This window comes from Egretta garzetta, unplaced genomic scaffold (genome assembly GCF_000687185.1).
Source record: "Egretta garzetta isolate BGI_Z169 unplaced genomic scaffold, ASM68718v1 scaffold156, whole genome shotgun sequence".
In the NCBI taxonomy this organism is placed as follows: domain Eukaryota; kingdom Metazoa; phylum Chordata; class Aves; order Pelecaniformes; family Ardeidae; genus Egretta; species Egretta garzetta.
In genome coordinates this window covers 2,475,932-2,495,260 of record NW_009260125.1, presented here as the reverse complement: position 1 = coordinate 2,495,260, position 19,329 = coordinate 2,475,932, and the positions used below count along the sequence as shown (strand labels likewise).

General features: G+C 39.3%; 1 protein-coding gene across 11 annotated transcripts in view; it reads left to right on the top strand.

Annotated features, from left to right (window-relative positions):
• The window catches only part of ATXN7L1 (ataxin 7 like 1), a 124,086-nt gene that overhangs the window by 100,717 nt on the left and 4,040 nt on the right, over positions 1-19,329 (top strand). For 9 of the 11 annotated variants that reach the window (XR_004842349.1, XR_004842348.1, XM_035896841.1 and 6 more), the window contains 6 exons: positions 8-90; positions 939-1,195; positions 3,451-3,643; positions 6,063-6,184; positions 9,297-10,251; positions 14,474-14,548. Coding sequence is in view for 9 of the 11 variants with exons in the window: in XM_035896841.1 (XP_035752734.1) it covers positions 8-90; positions 939-1,195; positions 3,451-3,643; positions 6,063-6,184; positions 9,297-10,251; positions 14,474-14,548 (1,685 nt within the window). In the remaining 2 variants the exon portion in view is untranslated. Of the gene's footprint in view, positions 1-7; positions 91-938; positions 1,196-3,450; positions 3,644-6,062; positions 6,185-9,296; positions 10,252-14,473; positions 14,549-17,381; positions 19,324-19,329 lie in introns of those variants that run through there. The other 2 variants (XM_009641389.2, XM_035896840.1) reach the window with 2 other exon arrangements.

Here is a 19,329-nt window from a genome sequence, read left to right as displayed (position 1 = left end):
CAAACAGAAAGAGAATTTGAACAAAATAAACACTGTGGAGTACTGGATCCTGAAACAAAGAAACCTTGCACAAGATCGCTCACCTGCAAGGTATTTTTCTTAGAAGATAAAATATCAGATGCTTTGTTATAGTTTAAATCCTACCACAGTAGTTTGAGAGGTCATACCTGCTCCTGTCTTACAGACAATGGGTATGGTATTCAGACGCTGTCTTCAGGTAATTCTTTTGAGTAATTCTGTTTCTTTGAATCAGAGCATCTGCATTATTCCACTGATACTTCTAAAAAGATTTTTTTTTTTCTTGTCATTTTGTTATGCAAAAAGCATTAACGTTTCATGTAGAAGCACAAGTGTTATTTTATATGCTCCTTTTTGGTTCATGTGTGCAACAGTATAGTCAATTTTTAGCAAAAAAGTAACATGATTTTTGTATAATATATTACTTGGAGGCTGCCTTTGTGATAGTAACAAGCCTCATGTCAAAAAGTAGCAGCAATGTAAGACATTTATAATGAAAGTTTGTATGTGTATGTGCTGCTTGTCAGTAGAGATGATTGGTTAAATTTGCTTTAAACTGTATGCACATTTTTCAATCCAGTGAAATCAATTTTTCATTGTAAGTTAAGAGCTACAATGATGTTACTTCTTAATATTTTAAAATTATTGGAATTATATTTTGTTTTGGAAAAGGTAAGTCAATATATTCTATTACATGAAAATTGTTGCAAGAAGTAATCTTAGCCTTGATGTTGGCATTTCTTAAGAATTACTTCATAAATTATCAAAGATAACGTGGAATAACGGCTTTATTTCCATAACTGTGGCTAAAGTTGTTTGAAGTAGATTTTATCTTTTAGAGTTGTGGTGTATCGGAAGTATAGAGGACTCATAAACAATGTCATGCACACACAAATGCTTTTTAACCACCCTATTTTTAGACTCATTCACTTAATCATCGACGAGCAGTTCCAGGCCGTAAAAAACAGTTTGACATCCTTCTAGCTGAACACAAAGCTCGATCCAGGGAAAAAGAAGTTGCAAAAGACAAAGAGCATCCACCATCTGCAAGGGAAAGCTATCAGAGCCAGCCCACACCAGCACAAGACTCTCTGTCAGGATCTTCAGCAACCTCTGGGCAAGAATCTAAAGTAACATCTCCTGCAAAATCTAGACCACCAAATTCTGTACTTCCAAGGTAAGCAGTTCTCCAGTGTAGAATGTTGCATTCTGAAGGTGCTGTAAGAAGTGTCATAGTCTTTCGTACAGCTTTTTTTGTAAGGATTTGATATTTCTTTAGGCTACTGCATGATAAAACATACTAATAGAACAGTTTCTCTTGGCAGTAGAAGAGTGTGTTTATATTAACCTAAATCTGTCCATGGTAGCTGTGGTCTGATTGGGAATGGGGTGAGGAGTCGTGTCCACCCTCTGATCGGAATCTCAGACTGACTGCATTTTTTTACTAAAATGGTCAGTAATAGTTAGGAAAGTTTACATTTGAGTCATTCTGACACTTTTAGGAAGAAAAGTCTATTCACATGAATCAGGGTAGGTACTTGTGGTGAAATTCTGTACATTTATGTAGAATTTTTCTCTGCAAATACTTCACCAATTACATCAATGGAATGCCTTGTAAAAAAAAAAAAAAGGTGTAATTTACTGTAATGACAATGTAAGAAGCTAGTTCCTAAAACTATTGATTTTAAACTGTTCATAGCATGTCTCTCCTCATTTTGAAGATTTTTCTTGTAAAGGACAAAAGCTGTCTTCAGTCAGGCAATGCAAACTTCTAAAGACATCCCTTTAGAAAAACTAGTATGATGTATTGGATCTACAGAATTCTACTTATCTTCTGGTAAACTCTCCATATGTTTTGTTTTGCTGCCTGGGGGTTTTTTTTGGTACTAGTTTTGGCTGGAGTAGATGGAACTAAATTAGCTGACTGTTAATTTTTTTTCCCACATTTCTTTTTTTTGCAGAAGCCTTGGTCAGGATTGAGTGCCCGTTTTGGGGCTTTTGTACTAAGATAGCCCCTATTAGAAAGAGATCTGTTGTATTTGCTATCTCAAGTCTTACAGAGACGGCCATTTCTAATGTTTTTTGTGTGTTCATCAAGCTGTAATGAAATTTTATTCGTACAGCGACAGAGGTGGGTCTTACAGGGTTTGAGTGAAAGGACAGTGAAAGAATACCCATAAATAAATGAAGTGGTGAAAAGTCTGCATAATTCTTGTGAAAGGAGTGACCTTACACAGTCCTTACATAGAGAGGAGCACGGAGGTACAGGCAGACATTGTTTTTAATAGGTGTTACAGTCAAAGAAACGAAACTGGAATGCGATTCAGTGAGAGTCAGCTGAAGACATTGCAAAGGCAGTGGTACATGAGGAGGAGGCTTTTAGTCATATGTTGTGTTTGTACAATCTGCGCTTCTGTTTCTGCTGCAGTGCCTCTGTTCTGTCGTCCTGTCTGTTTTTGCAAGCAGCTGTGCCAGAGGAAAGCCTTGCTACCATTCTGCTGGGAGCCAGCAGCTCTGCTGCTGGAAGAGTTTATGGGAGTGCTCCCTGCTCTGCTGAGGCAGAGCTTGCTTGGTCAATTTTTCCTGCGGGCTAAGGGGCACTCGCACAATATACCCCTTCCAACAGCAACTGCAGCAGTTATGTCTAGCTGATGGACATTGTTGAGCAATCCCTGTTTGGTTCAGAAGAGGGCACCTGTCCACAGTCTCAGTGACCACTGTGTGCTGATAGCATAAATTCATGAGGCTGAAGATCATCTCAATGTGGACACCTCTTCCAACCTCAGAGGTCCACATGTGTACTTGGTTGTACAGACCGTAGCTGAGAATCCTTTTCACCCTCACTTCTAATGTGATTTGTTTCCAAGCTACTTTTGAAAGGCAAGGCACCATTGTGCCCTGTGGCGCAAAGGCATTCCCACTTTGGTTTACTGGATTTTAGACAAAGGTAAAGAAAACCCACATGCTGCAGGAGGGCCTGCCAGTTACTTCGCTTACTAACTTAGCTGTAGAGGGTGTCAGCTAAACATTCTTACTGTATCTAGTACACTAATTTCAGTGGTATTTGGTATGAAATGAAATTTCATAACTGGACCCTTGGGATCAATCAAGTAGCAGAGTAATGGTGCAGTGTAAGATTTTACACATCTGATTTTTATTTGCATTTTTAATACACTTTGCCTCTCTCAAGATCTTAAACTCAACCTCCTGGCAAATTTAAAATCTCAGGCAATACAAAGGTGTTTCTGCTAATGTTACCTTGATGTTAACTCATGATATATTTCTGAAAAGACCAGATGTCAGCTATCCTGTATCTTACTGTCCTTCTTTATATGATCATTTCTGCTACAATTTACTTTGATGCTTGACTCCGGCAGGTAGGTTTGCAGAGCCTTTGAACGCTGATTATTTAAATGTATATTCTCCTTCTAGACCGTCATCTGCAAATAGCATAAACAGCAACAGTTCTTCAAACCACAGTGCGTACGTACCAGAACTGCCACTGCCTTCCATGGGAGGAGATTTAACGAGCAGATTGTCCAGTGATGAAGGAGAAGCGGATGGAGCTGAAGAATCTGAGAAACTAGACTGTCACTTTTCTGGACACCATCCCAGACCTCTTGGGGTATGTGTCTGTCTCTGGCATGTCTTGCTGTTATTCTTACGTAATAGGAGAGGGGAGGAAAAAAAAAGTAATTTAGTAAAAATGTAAGGAATGAGGATCTTACATTCTGAAAACTGTATTCTAAAAAGAACAGATACATTTGACAGAAAATGGTATGGATGGGATAACGTAGGAGAAGACTGGTCAGTGCACGTGACAAACATTGCTAGGTTGCAGGACAGGATGAGCAGCAGAAAATCAGAGGTTCTAGTTTCAGATTTTTCTCTCAGTAGACTGCAAGTCGGGTGTAATTCTGCTAAAATGAGAAAAGTTGTATTGTTTTAAATGTGGTATGAACAGATAATCTTTGTTGTCTTAGTTCTTACGAAACTGTACCTTGTAATCGCTTATAGTTCTGAAAACCATATGGCAGCAAAGGGCTATTACAGAGCTTCGCTGATTTTTGTCTGGTTTGAAGCAGTAATTAAATATCATTTATGTCAGTGCACATGGACTTAGAAGCTATTGCTTCATTCATCTAAAAATGGGAAGTCTAGAGCATGGTATTGCCCATCTGCTCTGGCGGTGGCTTAAGTATGTCCTTCTCTGACAGTTGTTTTCGTCTTTCTCCCATGTCAGTGAGAAATTTCATTGTAAGTGGTAAGAGCTGCCTTGTGGCATTATCTCTGCAGTGTGAATTTGTTTACACAGTACAAAACAAGAAGCAGTGAGAGAACTTTTGGACTTCTAAGCAGTTGGTTCTCATCAAAATTGAGCCAAAGAGTAAAATTAATGAAGACTTCACTTAGGTGTTTTCCATATGGTATGCATAATAAAACGAACACTGCAATAACTGTAGCATTGTCTATATTCCCTAGAGCAAAGGAGAGCTTTTTACTGTCAGACACCAGGTAAAAGTGTGAGTTGAACATAAAATGACTGTCAGATGAAATCCTGTATTTGGTTCTTACACAGAAAATAAGAATTATTATAGTCCATATAGTGCTATGATACACAGTAACCTCCTGCTTCCTTGGTACTCTTGTATTCTACTTCATTTTTGCTGGCTGCTTCTTTGTGAATTAAAAACTGAAGTCTCACTGCATGCGCGTCCACACAATTTAAAAAATAAGTGCAGCCAGTTCTCATACAGGCATCTTCAGTGAGGCATGGCTGTCAGTAGCCGTTTTGGTTTAGGATCCTCATTCTGTTTCAAGGCAGATCCCAGTGACTCATCTGTTCTTTGAAATCTTAACATCTCTCAACTGAAGCAGTTACTGATAGCGCAACTGTTCTTAGTCCATATCGACGTGAAGTCAGAAAGGATGGTGTAAATTGCCTTTGGCACAGTTCGTGCTAACTTGCTACATTTCATACTGAGGTGGACTGTTCTCCTTACACAGTCCCTCTTCCAGCTAGGTGGTAGTAATTGATGGGGAAAAGGCAGTAGCTTCTTAAACTACCTCTTAGTGGTAACTCATCTGCATCACTGGGGGGTGAGGCCAGTTTATCAACTTAGGTGGTGGTTTTAATTAACTTGTTAGAGCCACCACTCGCTGTCCATTAAGCTGAAAAGTACTTTAAATGGATGCTTTTCTACTGCATCAGTAGCTTCTACTCTCAGCCAGAATTTGTGTGGCTTGGTCCCTGCATGATGGAGAGTTGTCTTGTTTTCTGAAGATGATTTATAACAGGTTTCTCTCCCACAAATAGGTGTTGCGGCAGTTCTCTACCTAACGTGAGATCAGTAAGACTGAACTGAAGAAAGGGTAGATTCCTGATCATACCATTTCAGTGTAGTAGGACTTTTCAGGAAGTTCTCCAGAGGAAGCGGTGCAAATATTCCCAAGCTCCGCAGATTTCTCAAAATATTTACTACTCCTCTAGGTGATTTTCATACACTGTGAAGAGTGTATCCGATGCTCTGTTGTAGCACAGGTGCTATGGACGATAATTTATTTTTTTACTTAAACTGATTGTTTTTACTGTCACTGGTTTGTTTGTTTATTAAATAGATACTAGGGATGCTCCCATTGCATCTTTTTCCTCTTCGGTTTTATTCCTGTTACACAATTAAAAGATTTAATGTGCACAGAAGGGTGTAACTGTCATTCTGAGGCAGTAAGAGTATTATTAGCCAGAATGTCTTCCTTAGCAGTACCTCAACACTTATATTCTTTCCCCATCACACATAGGTACCTGATAGTAAACTGACTTGTTAGTGAAGTATGAAGTACACTTTTCATGAAGCTGAAACATTATGCACATATTTCATGTATCATACAAAAAGTATTTATGCTGCAGATAGTGAAAAACACTTTTTTAAGGTCTTAGATGCATGATACAAACTACAAAGGTGTTCCTTGATCTATAAATTGTAATTATTTTATAATGTAGAAATATTTTTTCATAAATAACATGTAAATATGGTTTCTTTCAGTTTTGTTCATATGGCAGTCGCTTAATGGGAAGAGGGTACTATGTCTTTGACAGAAGATGGGACCATTTTCGATTCGCACTAAACTCCATGGTAGAAAAACACTTGAACTCTCAGATGTGGAAGTAAGTGGGACTTTTACATGTGGTGGGTAGTTTAACATTTTTAATTCTGTAAAACTTCTAAATTAAACACTCCATGGGACATGATTGTAAAATTACCTCTGTATTAAGGCATAGTGGTGATATGAGTACAATTTTCGCTTTTCTGTTAAGGAATATGCAGCACAACAGAATCTCCTATTCTGATGTAAATTTCTGCCAGATTTAGGACTTTTTTTAGTCCCTCTGTATCTGGGGAGGAATAATTCAGCAGTTCTGTTAACATTACTTAAAAGTATTAAAACTCAGTGTTTTCTGGGTTGGAGATACGTTTTGATATATCGTTTTATAACACACAGGTTAGATTTTGCTTAGATTTTTATACCTGTATCATGCACCCATATCACCCATTCAGACTTTGGTCTGTAAGATAAGGAACTCTGTATGCAGTTTTTTAGTCCATGGTTTCCGTACTGGCTTTGGGGTCTTAAAATTCTGATTATTACTCACTATTGAAGCACCTCTATATCACTTATGCAGGTTCCAAGCACTATAGGCTTTGGCTACACAGATACATTAAAATAGACTGCACTTCTAAAAAATATGCTAATTCTTTTAAAAAAATAAGTATTTGAAAAGCTCACAGCATCTGCAAATAGGATTGATTTTCTGGGGGTATTCTGCTACAGAATATACATTCTTCTTCCAATGTAATGACACTAAAGTGCAGTGTTTCATGTCACTGTTTATTATCAGGACTGTGTTATATTCATTGGATGCCAGCCATTAGATAAACAAGGTTTGATTTTTATTTAAATACATTTTTGAAACACTAAAGCTTGGCTTGTCTGACTAACCTGGTAACTTGATGGTAACAGTGCTACTGTGCTGGGAGACATAGTTTGGAAATGGTTGGGTTTGCCGCAAAAGGGCCAGTTTCATGTCTGTTTAGAGACAGATCACGCTTGATCTGCAAAGGGTTCCTCTCTTCTACTTCGTAAATTTGGCTGTTAAGTAGTGTCTGTTGCCTTCCACAAATAAAACTCATTTGGTTCCCTGAAATAGGAAGATTAAAACTTGTTATCTATTGGCTTACTTTGCCAGGAGAAAAGATACTCGGGCATCTGAGAAAATGTGTCACTAGTACCACTACTATCATGAAAAACAAAAATAACCTCTATAGTAGTCATACCATACAAGAAATAAACAGGCCTCATCCTGCTCCCACTAAATCCAATTGTAAATGTTTTCCCAAATTCTAGCTGTTTATGTAATCTCTAATATTTTAATGAATTCCATCCGTACTTACTTGTCTGTATAACACAGGAAGCTCACAGTGCTTAACCCTTATTGTATTCCTCTATTGTCCTCAACCCTCCTCTGGACTGATTTTTTCCTGTCTTCCCCAAGCAGGGGTATGTGTAAAGCTGTTATTTTAAAACCAGTGCTAGTGCAGCTCTGTAGCTGTGGTTCATCCAGCTGAGACAAAGGGTAAAGGGATGCAAGGCCGTATTTTGAGAACAATATTTACATTTACAAGGTACTTTTTATCCCTAGTTCTCAAAGTACTTTACAAAGGTGGGTAAGAATTATTTGCCCTTCTTTAAAAATAAACTTAGGAATGGATCTGATAAGCAGCTTTGTTCCTGTAGCAAGTTACAGGCAGTAGGACTTCCTCCCTTCTGGCTGCATGGACGGTATATAATCCCTTATGTAATTGTGCCATAAACAGTGTTCTGCCTGACAGTCTCCATAGGAAGAATACCAGGAGAGGACGCTTGTAATTAGGATTTGATTTATGATAAAACAACACACCCAATGCTGCTCTTTTATCATACTTTTTTGAGGGCAAGAGTAAGCCTTTAAAAAATAAAAAGGTGTCAGTAGTGAGGATAACAAGGGCAGAGTTATGGTGAGGTACAGCTTTTTAACAAAGAGAAACAGGATTAAACTGTGAATTAAATTTTGGTCTAAATAATGATAAAAGCTGACGTGATAATTTTCCAAGAGACATTATGGAAGTCTGGTTCTTCGTTAACACTGGACTAGATAAAATAATAGAAGAGGGTGGCTGAATAGAAAGGAAGTTGAATACATTCTACTAATTTCACAGGTAATATCATTAGATGTTATTCTCAGAATAGTAGTCAACTAGTTATGAAGTTTACCAAGCATTGTCTAATACTCTGTCAATTTTTCAGTATCAGTGAAATTATTCAATAGCTTACCTAGTTAATCCTGTCTAACCAGCTCTCAAATGAGCTGTTGGGAATAGCACTGCATTGGGAAAGGGATGAGCTTTCCTCTTTAAGCTCAGTGATTAAGGGCTTCCCAAACCCCCAGACTGGCTCATTTACTACTCTCATCAAATCTAACCTCTGAGTTTAGGTTGATACTGAAACTGTTCCACAACTTGAACTTTCAAGCAAAACATATGCAATGAGTGAAACATGGTGACTAGAATGTTTATAGATCCCACCATCAGGCATTTGATTTCAATTTTTTAATTGTTTGGTAAAATAGGAGAGGAAAAAAGGAAATTAAATTTGTAATAAAGTGATAAAATTGTAACACTGTGCACTTCGTTGCTACATGGGGCACTTGTGCTGAAGTGGAGCTCAGTTTTGGTTTAACTGAGTTACACAGTTTAGGGCTCATGTGCAGTGACAGAATTTTATAGGGAAAATAATGCTGCATAGTTCTTCACCTCGTCATCTTCTGTTAGGGCTCCGCTGCCTTCAGAGATTTACTGTGCCTCATTTCAAAATTAATTTTTAGGAAAATATACTTCATGACCCAGCTTTCCCGAATCCCTACAATATTAAAACACACATGGTTTGGGGTTTTGCTGTTTGTACTAAATCCCAAAGAACCTCATAATGGAACTGCAAGTTTAAAAAGAGGGAAAAAAATCAGAAGTAAAAGCATTTTTAAGCTGTTGTACGATGCAGGGCTGATTTTGAACTGTGAATATTAAAATAGAAGTGATTGGTAGAATAGGAGTCAAAATTAGAATGAACTAAGTTTGCCTTTTTTATGAGTTGGTCCTTCCCAGAAGTCATATCCTATCTGCATTGTTAGGATGGAATTTTTTATGTATCTAAAACTTTTTTTTTTCCCCCCTTTCTCGATTTAGGAAAATTCCTCCTGCGGCAGATAGTCCCATGCCTTCTCCAGCAGCACATGTCTCCACTCCTTTTCCAGCATCAGTCTTGCAGCCTTTCAGCAACCCCAGTGCAGTGTATATTCCTTCAACACCTATCAGTTCAAGAATCACTTCTTCTTCTTACATAATGACATCAGCCATGTTATCGAATGCAGCCTTTGTGACAACATCAGATACAAATTCCATTATGTCACACACTACAGCTTTTCCTCATATGGCTGCAAGCCCAAGTATCATGGACTCAACTTTTAAGGCGCCATCAGCTGTGTCACCAGTGCCAGCAGTCATCCCTTCCCCATCCCACAAGCCATCCAAAACAAAAACCAGCAAATCCTCAAAAGTGAAAGACCTGTCATCTCGGAGTGATGAGTCTTCAAGTAACAAAAAGAAAAAGCCGCAGTCGTCGTCATCGTCGTCATCATCATCCTCATTATCTTTGCAGACATCTTCCTCGTCTTCATTTTCAGGGTCCCACAAAAAGAACTGTGTCCTGAACCCCAGTTCAACTTTGAACTCCTATCAGGCTACATCCTCCTATAACAGTATGTCTGTGCACAATACAAATAACGGAACAAGCCCACTCAGTGCCAAATCGGAGCCCTCAGGACGGACTTCATTGTCAAGTAGTTCAACAGACTCAGTGAAACACATGAGCATGGTAGTAAGCAGTATTGACTCTTCTAATCTGTCTGTATCTTCTCTTGTGCACCACTCAGGGGACCACTCCCTGGGAGCACATAATGCAGTGTCTTCTCTACCCCTTTCTTTCGACAAATCAGAAGGAAAAAAACGTAAAAACTCTAGTTCTAGTAGCAAAGCCTGTAAAATCACTAAAATGCCTGGTATGAATAGTGTTCATAGAAAAAGCACTGCCAACCTTATTTCTGCGGTGCCAGATCCTACAAGCAGCTCCATCTCTCGGCAGGTAAGGGACTCTTCCAGTTTTTTTTTTGCAGGTCATGATTGACTTACTTGAAATATTTCATGCGTTATGAAAATACTGTATTTGCTTCAGGTTGTTTTTCATCACACAACTTACTTTCTAGGTTAATACAGAAACATATTTGTATTTGTTTTGTACCAATCATAGAAAGATGCTTTGAGAGTTAAAAATATATATATACTTTTAAAAAATATTTTATGAGGTTTTTTTATTCAGTTAATAAAAAAAAGCCATTTGTATCTTTGAAAGTAAAATTGAATCTCCAGAATGGATACATAATTTTTAGAAATTAATTTCGGATCTTAATTCTCATCTCTGAAATAAATTGCGTCATTAAAACAGGAAGATAAGAGTCAGCATTTCTGTTTGTTTCTTTTCTCAAACTTGTTGCTGATTCATCTTTTAATGCTATGAAAGTCTCCTCATTTCTCTTATTTAAAATGCTTGCATCTTTCCCTGCGGGGAGAATCTAGGATGCCTGACCTCAGATGCTGTTTCCTGTTGGAAACTGGAAAAATTAAGAAATTAAGATCTTAACCAGATGTCCTTTAGTGCACATGTGCTTCTCTTTTTTAGTGTGCATGTGTTCAGAATATTGAAGTCAGTGCAACAGATAAGGTTACACACTCTTACTTCATCGTCAGTAGCAACAGAGCTTTGACTTCTCTTTCAGTGATGCTGTATCAGGACAGAAATATATGTGAAGTAAAATTTGGTGGAAAAACTGCCAATACAATCTTCAGAATGATCTGTTGTTTCATTCTGCTACTGTGTCCAGTGCTGTGCAGTGCACAGGAAAAAAAAAGCTTGGCCCTGGCCTCTGGAAGATGAAACCATAGAAAATAGACTACCTCAGAAAATCTAGAGAAGGTAGCTTAGGAGAATTTTTTGTTTGTTTCTGAACTGCTGTGAAACTCTCATTTCCTAAGGATATTGCACATAAAATGGAATTTGGAAATGAGGAGGGTAAGATCACGGGCAAGGCAATCCATAGGTAATAGCTGACAGAAATGGGAGTGGAAGAAGGGAATAAACAAATTCTAAAACTGTTGTAGCAGGCAGAATGAAGGTCTCAAAGAATGGCTTAGCAGGTGTATTTTCTCTTCCCTACTCCCAGCAGAGGTGCAACTGAGATTACTTGTTTGGCTTTTAAAAACGGGTAGTGGCATTGTCTTTCTGCCTTAAGCCTTTTAAATGTGTCCTGCAATCAGAACTAATCTTTAAGTCACTGAAGTCAGTGGAGGATGCTGTAAATTCTTCATTCTGTCACATGCCTGATTTTTTTAAATACGTTTGTGCCCCAAAAGATTTAAATTGCCCTGAGATATACTGTCTCACGTGGGAGGAAAAAGTAAGTACAAACTGTTATTACGGTACAAACCTTGGTAGTAGGAAATGGATTGTATCCTCTTTTCACAGTACATAGACTGTACCTGCAGCTAGCGCAGTCTGAGGAAGTCTTACACGCAGGAGGGTCTGAGTTCAAATTCTGACTCCCCTCGTGATTAAATCTGTTCCTGTGGGACATTCCTGTTCCAGTTTGTGATGTATTTCAGCACACTGCACAGTAATGGAAGTAAATAAACCCTAAAGAATCAAATTAGAGGGCTTTTCTGAATATTTGTACATATGTGAGTAATACTAATAATTTTTCCATTAAGTAAAAGGTGAAATATATGTAATGAGTGTAATAATACACAGATTTTTAGACATAATGTTTTTATATACATGTACAGGTGCATACACGTACATATGTATACATGCATATCTGTGTGTGTATATATGTAAAAGTTGATCACACTTTCCTCTTACATTGCTGGTCTTTGGAGCTACACTAGTAATCAAAAAGAGGAGGTGAAGTGGAGTTGATTGTATCTCAGATGTCCGGCTGGCAGCTAATCGTCTTTGTGACAATGATACTGAATTGTATGAGATAACGAAATAGGCATTTCCTACTGTTTATTTGTGCTATAAATAAATGAAATTTGTACCCACTTAAGCATATGGGTCAAATAATATTACGTACTCTACATGTGAATATTAAAACTCTGGAGAATACAACACTTTAAATCACTTTTAAGCTCTGCTGTTTTGACTTGCTGTGTTCTAGACATGCAATCACAGTAAAAATACCATCCAAAAAAAAATCAGTATTACGTAAAATCTTGCTCCTGTTCCTTGATGTAACTGGGCAAACTAAATTAAGAGAATTAAGAACACAAAAAAGCTCAAGTGACTGGTGGCAGGCTCAGGTTGGGGTTTTTTTCTGGCCTGGGTAGATAGCAACTGAAAGTGTTAACTATTGGGTTTTGAGCTATACTTTATTCTTAAAAGAAAAAAAAGGGACTTAAGTCCTGGCCTCACCCAAATCCTTGTGAAATGGTGTTCCCGTCATTAAGGACTCAGCAGAGCTGGGAAAGTTTCTTCTTTCTTCTTTTCATGGAGTGCTGCAACTGCTGGGTCAGCTGGAATTGCCCGTCTGACCCGGGGCGCTGCGCTCCCAGCTCTGGGCGCAGAGCGGGTGGGAGAGCGGCTCGGGGCCGAGCGCCGTGCTGCCGGATGGGCTGCTCCCGGCTTTGCCGTGCGCCGGGAGCCAGGCTGGGGGCCCTGGATGCACAGAACAAACGAAGCCTAAAGAGGCATAATACTCCCTCTCACCGTGCTGGGATCTCAGCGAGCCCATTTCTAGGTGGCCATTTTTCCATTTAAAAGATGGAGACGTATTTTATCGTGAAAGGACTTTATGAGTATTATAACGGTGGATGTAGAGGAGAAAGGTTTGTTATGATGTTCTGAACGCATAGGAAAGATTTTACAAGACGGTTGTATCTTTAGTCAAGATTTGTATATTGAAGAAAAGCTTGATATGGCACATTACTACCTCGAGAAGAACAGCTGTGGCCAAACAAGGCAAAGGGAACAGGGTAGGCAGAGGCCTGCCCTTTTAATCTTTGTGCACCATGGGAGCTGCCTTCAGACTTGGCTGTAAATAAAAACTTCAAACATGTCTGCTGGATAGAATGTGACTAGAGAACACTGTTTTAAACAGTCGCTGTGAGAAAGGGCAGGTAGGGAGAGGGAGACAAAGGCTACCTTTCACTATATACATGAAAGGGCAAAGTAACAAATGATGTTGCAGAAGGGAAAGGAGAAAACGATGATGTTGGTGAAAACCCTGCCAGCCAATGCCACAGTCCCATCTATTCGGTAAGGAACTTGCAACTGCATTTCTCACTGTTGAGAAGACAGGTCCTTGCTACCTCTCCATCAAATGATTAAAGTTGGCGTTATTTTAAGTCCATTGACCTTGCAAATGACTATTCAAAATCCAGTCATCTGCCATCTGCAGGCAGGTGGCCATGGTTAATTTTTATCGGCCTCGTAACCCCTGAGGAGCTGCCCCTCTGACTCAACAGCTGCCCCCCCTTTGTATCGCAACAGAAATACCTGCGCTGTGTTTATGGGTGGCTGTAGAAACAGCGGAGACAGACTGCTCTCGCAGAGCGCTGTTATCTCTCAAGCACTGAAATACGCAGATTGAACGCTGCAATATTTTAACTAAGTACTTCTAAAATGTTTGTATGCGTACTATCGACTGGCATTCATTCCCAAGGAAAATCTATGATGCGGTAAATTGATACAATTGCAAATTGAAACCTCTGGAGTTTGATTCCTCTGGTTAATCTTTGCTTAATGAGTAATAATAAACAAAGACGCTATATGGAAGAAAATGGAATAACTTAGGGCATGCTACGGTTATCGGCCGCTTGCTTTAAACTTCCCAAGAGTGGGGAAGGTTTGCTGGGGAGGAGGCTGTGACCTTGGGCCCTCCATCATTGCTGATGAGCTTCACCAAGTGACTCCAGGAACTACAGAAACTAGGATTTCGGTCTGGGTTTTACTAGTATTTCTGGGGTCTGAGGTGGGGGGTTACAATCTGTATTCCCCCGTTAACTGTTTCTTGTGTTGTTTCTGACCTGTAATAGTATTTATGTGCCTTTTAAGAGTTTATTTAAAGTATACAGGCTCTGAGAGATATTTATGATTCTATCTGAAAAAGTGTATCTTTTCCAATAGTGAAATACTTGTGTTCCAAATGCAAAGCAATTAGTGCCACTTTACCCAGGAAAGGGAAGGCCATTACTAGCATCTGCGTTCAGCTGACAAATATGCCTCTCACTACTGCTCAATTAATGTCTTTCAGATTGGAAAAAATAGCAGTGTAGCTTTGTCACAATCCAGTCCTTCGAGTACATCAAACCCCGTACACAACAGACAAGTAAGTTGCTTTAAAAAAAAGTGTACTTAAGTAGTCTCTAAGCAGTTTTGAAATATTTTCTACTGTATAACCTTAAAATACAATTTCCTTATGAATACAGTTCTTTATAGAAGCCGTCTTTCATTGAACTAATATTAGATTTTTCCTCTCGCTTAATTTTTTCCCAGCTCTTTTTCCCTCTGAGATTTATGAATAACAAGTTTTCTGCTTGTTTTCACCACCTGTGATATGCCCCAGGTTGCTTTACGTGCTGCTCAGCGGCTGTTGCTTTGGTGATACAAACTCGGCAGCAGCAGAAACTGCGCAGGATCCAGCCACGCTGATGTGGTTTTTCTGCCCAACCTCCCCTGCTGAGCGAGATGGCGCAGCAGAGTCCCCAGGCTGGCATGGAAGGGGCAGTGTTTAAAAATAGGCTGAAGTGAAAGCAGCGAAGGGAGAACAGAAGCAGGGCAGAGCAGACAGGGCACTTCACTGTTCAGAGAAACTAATCTGAAAGCGTAGCTAAGCTAAGCAGAATCTGAATTCTTCTTAGATGGTGAGAAATCCTTAGCGTTCCCACCATGCCTGTTTATCACACAGACTGCTAGTCAGATAATTATATTAAATTCTGTAACTCTGCTTTTTTGTGAGGACAGGTTCTTGACCTGCAATCCAACCCTCATCTGTCTGGAGGACTGACTAGTTTATTTTTTTAATATGGTGACTCTCCAAGTTGAGTCAAGAATTCATTATCAAGATCCTTGGTATGAAAAGGTTTCCCACCTCAGCAAGGTGCAGTCACAAGTAAACAAAAATGCCAGAGGATTTCTCTGTGCAACTGTGTTCTGTACAACACGCAAGAAAATAAGTAATTTAGAATTCTGTTACATATTCTGGCTAAATTATACAGCAGCAGTTATTCCAAATGGCTGTGCTGCTTAGATTCTGCTGTGTAGAGACAACAAAAGAATAGTAATGATCGTAGTAATGATAACCCACAACTGTATCTCCGTTAAAAGTACTCTGAATCACTCACATCTTGAGGTGAACTGCCAAAGAGTAGATTTTATTTTTTTTTCGGTGCTGAATGCAAAGCAGCATACACATGGACGAACCACTCTGGAGGAAAAAAAGTGGAAAGTTTCTTCGTGCTCCTAAGAACCGGCATTTTGCTGCGTGACGCCCTGTCATCCAGCTGCCAGTAACAAACATGGGATAAAGCTGTTCTGAAGGGCAAAACTGTTTTTGCGTTAACCTCCTGCTCCTGCGTTAGCATAAAATACACACGCTACCTGAGGAGCAGAGCTCGTCGGGATCTGCTGCCTAGATCCCCTGGGGAAAACCTAACAGTACAAAACATTAATGTTGTGGCAGCCTTATGTAAACAGAGGCTATTGCCGAGCTTTTCAGCTGCCTGTCTCCGTAACTTCATCAGAAATAGAAATGCTTGCTTGTTATAAGCCCCACAAACTCTTTGCTGTTAAAAATACGGTTTTGTCAGTTTGGTAGTTGACTATGGAGCTCAGAATACAAGTACAAAAGAAAATCAAGATTTATTGAGTTCTGTTAAACTTTTTTTTTTTTTTTAACTCTGACACAGGATTTTAGTGTTTGGAACCATGAATAATGATTATCTATCTAATGAACGCTTGTCACTGTCAAAATAAATCTGAGCTGCTTTGTTGACAGCTTTCATCTCCAATCTAGCAACTGTGAATAGTCTCTAAATAAAATTTTAGTCTTAAACTGTGCTATAATACTTCTTTATGAAGGTGTTATTAATTAGGTCTCATTAAGTGGATCTGCAAGTATCTGCTGTGGCAGTAAAGATACTACTGGGGGAACCTGGGCTCTCTTGTTTTTAATGTTAGAGTTGTTATAACCACAACAACTAGGGAGTCCAAGTGAAGCAAGGTCTGTAGGTAGAGACAATCTCTGCTACACACTGGGTTTAACAGTTGGAAAAAGCAGGCAAGCTTTCACAAATACAGGTCAGAACAAGAGGCTTTCAGCCGTGCAGTTTGAAGAAGAATTGCAGCCGTCAAGCTAAGTGTGAGAATAGAGCGGCTACTCTGGACTTTTTCGGCTGTCCTGCCCGGCCAGGCGACCTGCCGGGGTTGTCTGCTGGGGCAGTGGGAGGGCGAGGAGAGAGAAGACTCTTGTTTCTCAAGAGAAGGGAGAGGAGTCCTTAACTCAGCACGGGCTTGGGTGACTGGGTGAGAAGGAGGCATTTGGGACGTTGCGGTCTCGCTGAGCCCAGGATGGCCTGCGTGCAGTCCCGCGGGCAGGCTCGCTTCCCCGCTCGCCTCCCGAGGGTCTCCAGGCGGAGCTGAGAGGGCATGTGGCAGCGCTGCGGCAGTCACCTGCTACCAATAATCGGGTGCTTCCCATTACCGAGGTGTGAGATAAAGGTGCCCTGTGGTTGTTTTTGTTTCACACAAGTGGTGTCTTTTGGCCATTTGCTACGTCTGTTGAAGTACGCTGTACTTTTGGGTACGCCTGTGGGGGACCGGTGGCTGTGGGGATAGCTGCTGTGGGCTGCCTGCTCTCTCCCCTTGCGTTAAACTCAGTCAGCTTAAACTCATTATTCTCAGTTCACATTTAATTTGAATGTCGCTGCATCTATTTGAGACCTGAATGGGGGCTTGTATACATAAAAGCGTGCCTGCTTTTCCAACTGTTGTTGCTTTCCCCTACAAAACCTACTTGGTTTTTAGCAAACATTAATGGAATGGTAGCTTTACAGTCTAATTATTTGTGCCCGTTAATACAACTTGCATATTAAAAGCTTGTTTTGTCCAGATTTTATCCTTGTTCTAGGTTTGTAACTAATCAAGTGTTTTTGTCTTCATAGTGTTTTTAGGTGCCTGAATATGTTAACACTTCAAGACCTCAGTATGTGGTGGTTTTTAAATACCGAGTACCTAGATCATTTTATTAAGGGATGGTGACAACGTGTGTGCTGCGTGGGGTTTCCTTGGGCATGAGAACGTGCTGTGTAGAGGGAGAGATTCTTCAGAGCTGTCATCTAATTGCTGCTCTTTATTTGTAATGATACAGCAAGTTAATGAACGTGAGATCCACCAAAGCTTACTAAAATCAGACGGTCCCAGAGGGAAAAGCGCTGTTTACTCAAAGCAGTTCCTTTTCTTCAAGGTCTAATGTAATCAGTAAGCAGGGAGGGAATTTAGCTCAGGTACTTGACATAAGCTCCTGCTTTGAGTTCCGTCAGACACAGATGCTATTGAAGTGTTACGTACTGAAAGACATTTTGTGATTTTGAACCTGCCTCTGGTTTCTCTTTTAGAAGACATCAAACCGGACTGGTAGAATAAGGACTCTTCCATAACAAGGAAAAGGAACCAGCCTATAATCTCTAGCTCTCAGCAGCCCTACTCCACAGGGTTTTTCTTTTCTATGTCCTGCAGATGGATTTAATCTTTTATGAATTTGTGGTTTTAAAGAGAATTAAATTTACAGAAAACTGTAATAGTGATTTGTTTAGTTTTTCACTTGTATTTGCCACTGATCTGTGCGTTCTGCTTGGTTATGTTTCATGCCTTTTAAAGCTGTTAGCGTTGCAATGCTCCCTTTGTTTCCTTACCAGAACACGGCGGACATTCCAAAAAAAAAAAATCCAGATCATGATTTGAATTTATTTAAAGGATCTCCAAATTTTTTCATTAAATAAAAATTACAGTAATTCTGTATTTAAGCTTGTCCTATGGATAAAAATTGAGTGCATTTCTTAGTAATTTGCAAACAGCTGGGGCACTGCAACTTTAGGGACTAATCCTGACTGGTGCTCTGTAACGACGGCATTTAACGATTTCAGTGGGAATTCTGAGTGTTCAGCCTCTTCCGGGATCAGGCGCTTAAGGAACCTCTACTTCAATCACCGCGTAGAGGATTGCTGCACCAAACTGTAACTAACGTTATCAGGGGCTGAACATGAAAAAACCCCGTATCTCGGTGGACTTCCAGACCCTTCAGATCCCAGCACTTGATAACTTCCGTGAGCAGTTTGGGTTCGCAAGGACAGGAGCTGAGCAGATTGGCTTGCATTAATAGAATTGCACTGACAGTGTTTCTTATAGGATTACTGAATAATTTTTTAATAAAATATAGATTTTATAATCGGGAAGCCAATACTAGGTACTGGAACAATAGTACAGAGGAGTTAATTTTTATTTCTACAGTGTTAAAAGTGCACTTATATGCTGGTTTATTTACATCTTGGGGAAAGGCGAGAGACTGCAAATAGGGAGATTATTACTACTTTCTTTTTTAAAAAAAGAAGGCTTAAGGCAAATTTTAAGACTAAAAATGTTTAAGCAATTATAAACAAGGCTAGACCCTTTGAAAAAAGTTTAGAAATATTCTTAAAATAAATTTTTATAGTGTTAATTTTGTAATAATTTATGTTTTGCTATACTTCAGAGCTAACTGACCGGTATAGTTTCAGAAACAGTATGAAACTTAGGAAAGTTTAAGCAATGTTTATATTTTTAAAATGTTCTTTGAATTATGTTTTTATTGTACATTTCTTCAGACTGAAAAAATGTGTACATATCTTTGTTATTTTTGCACAATTTTTGTCTTGTTCAGTTTTAGGAGCAGTACTATGTTGATTTTTTTAATTTATTTTGAGTTGTAAAACTGCAGGAGTTTAAAAATCTCAGTAACAAAGTCATCCTCTGTAATCAATGAACTGCTATTTCTAGTTGGTGAGGGAAAACAGTGGTTGTGAGATTCAGTGGTTGCTTCTGAGAAATACGGCTAATCAGCAACTGAAGGAGCAA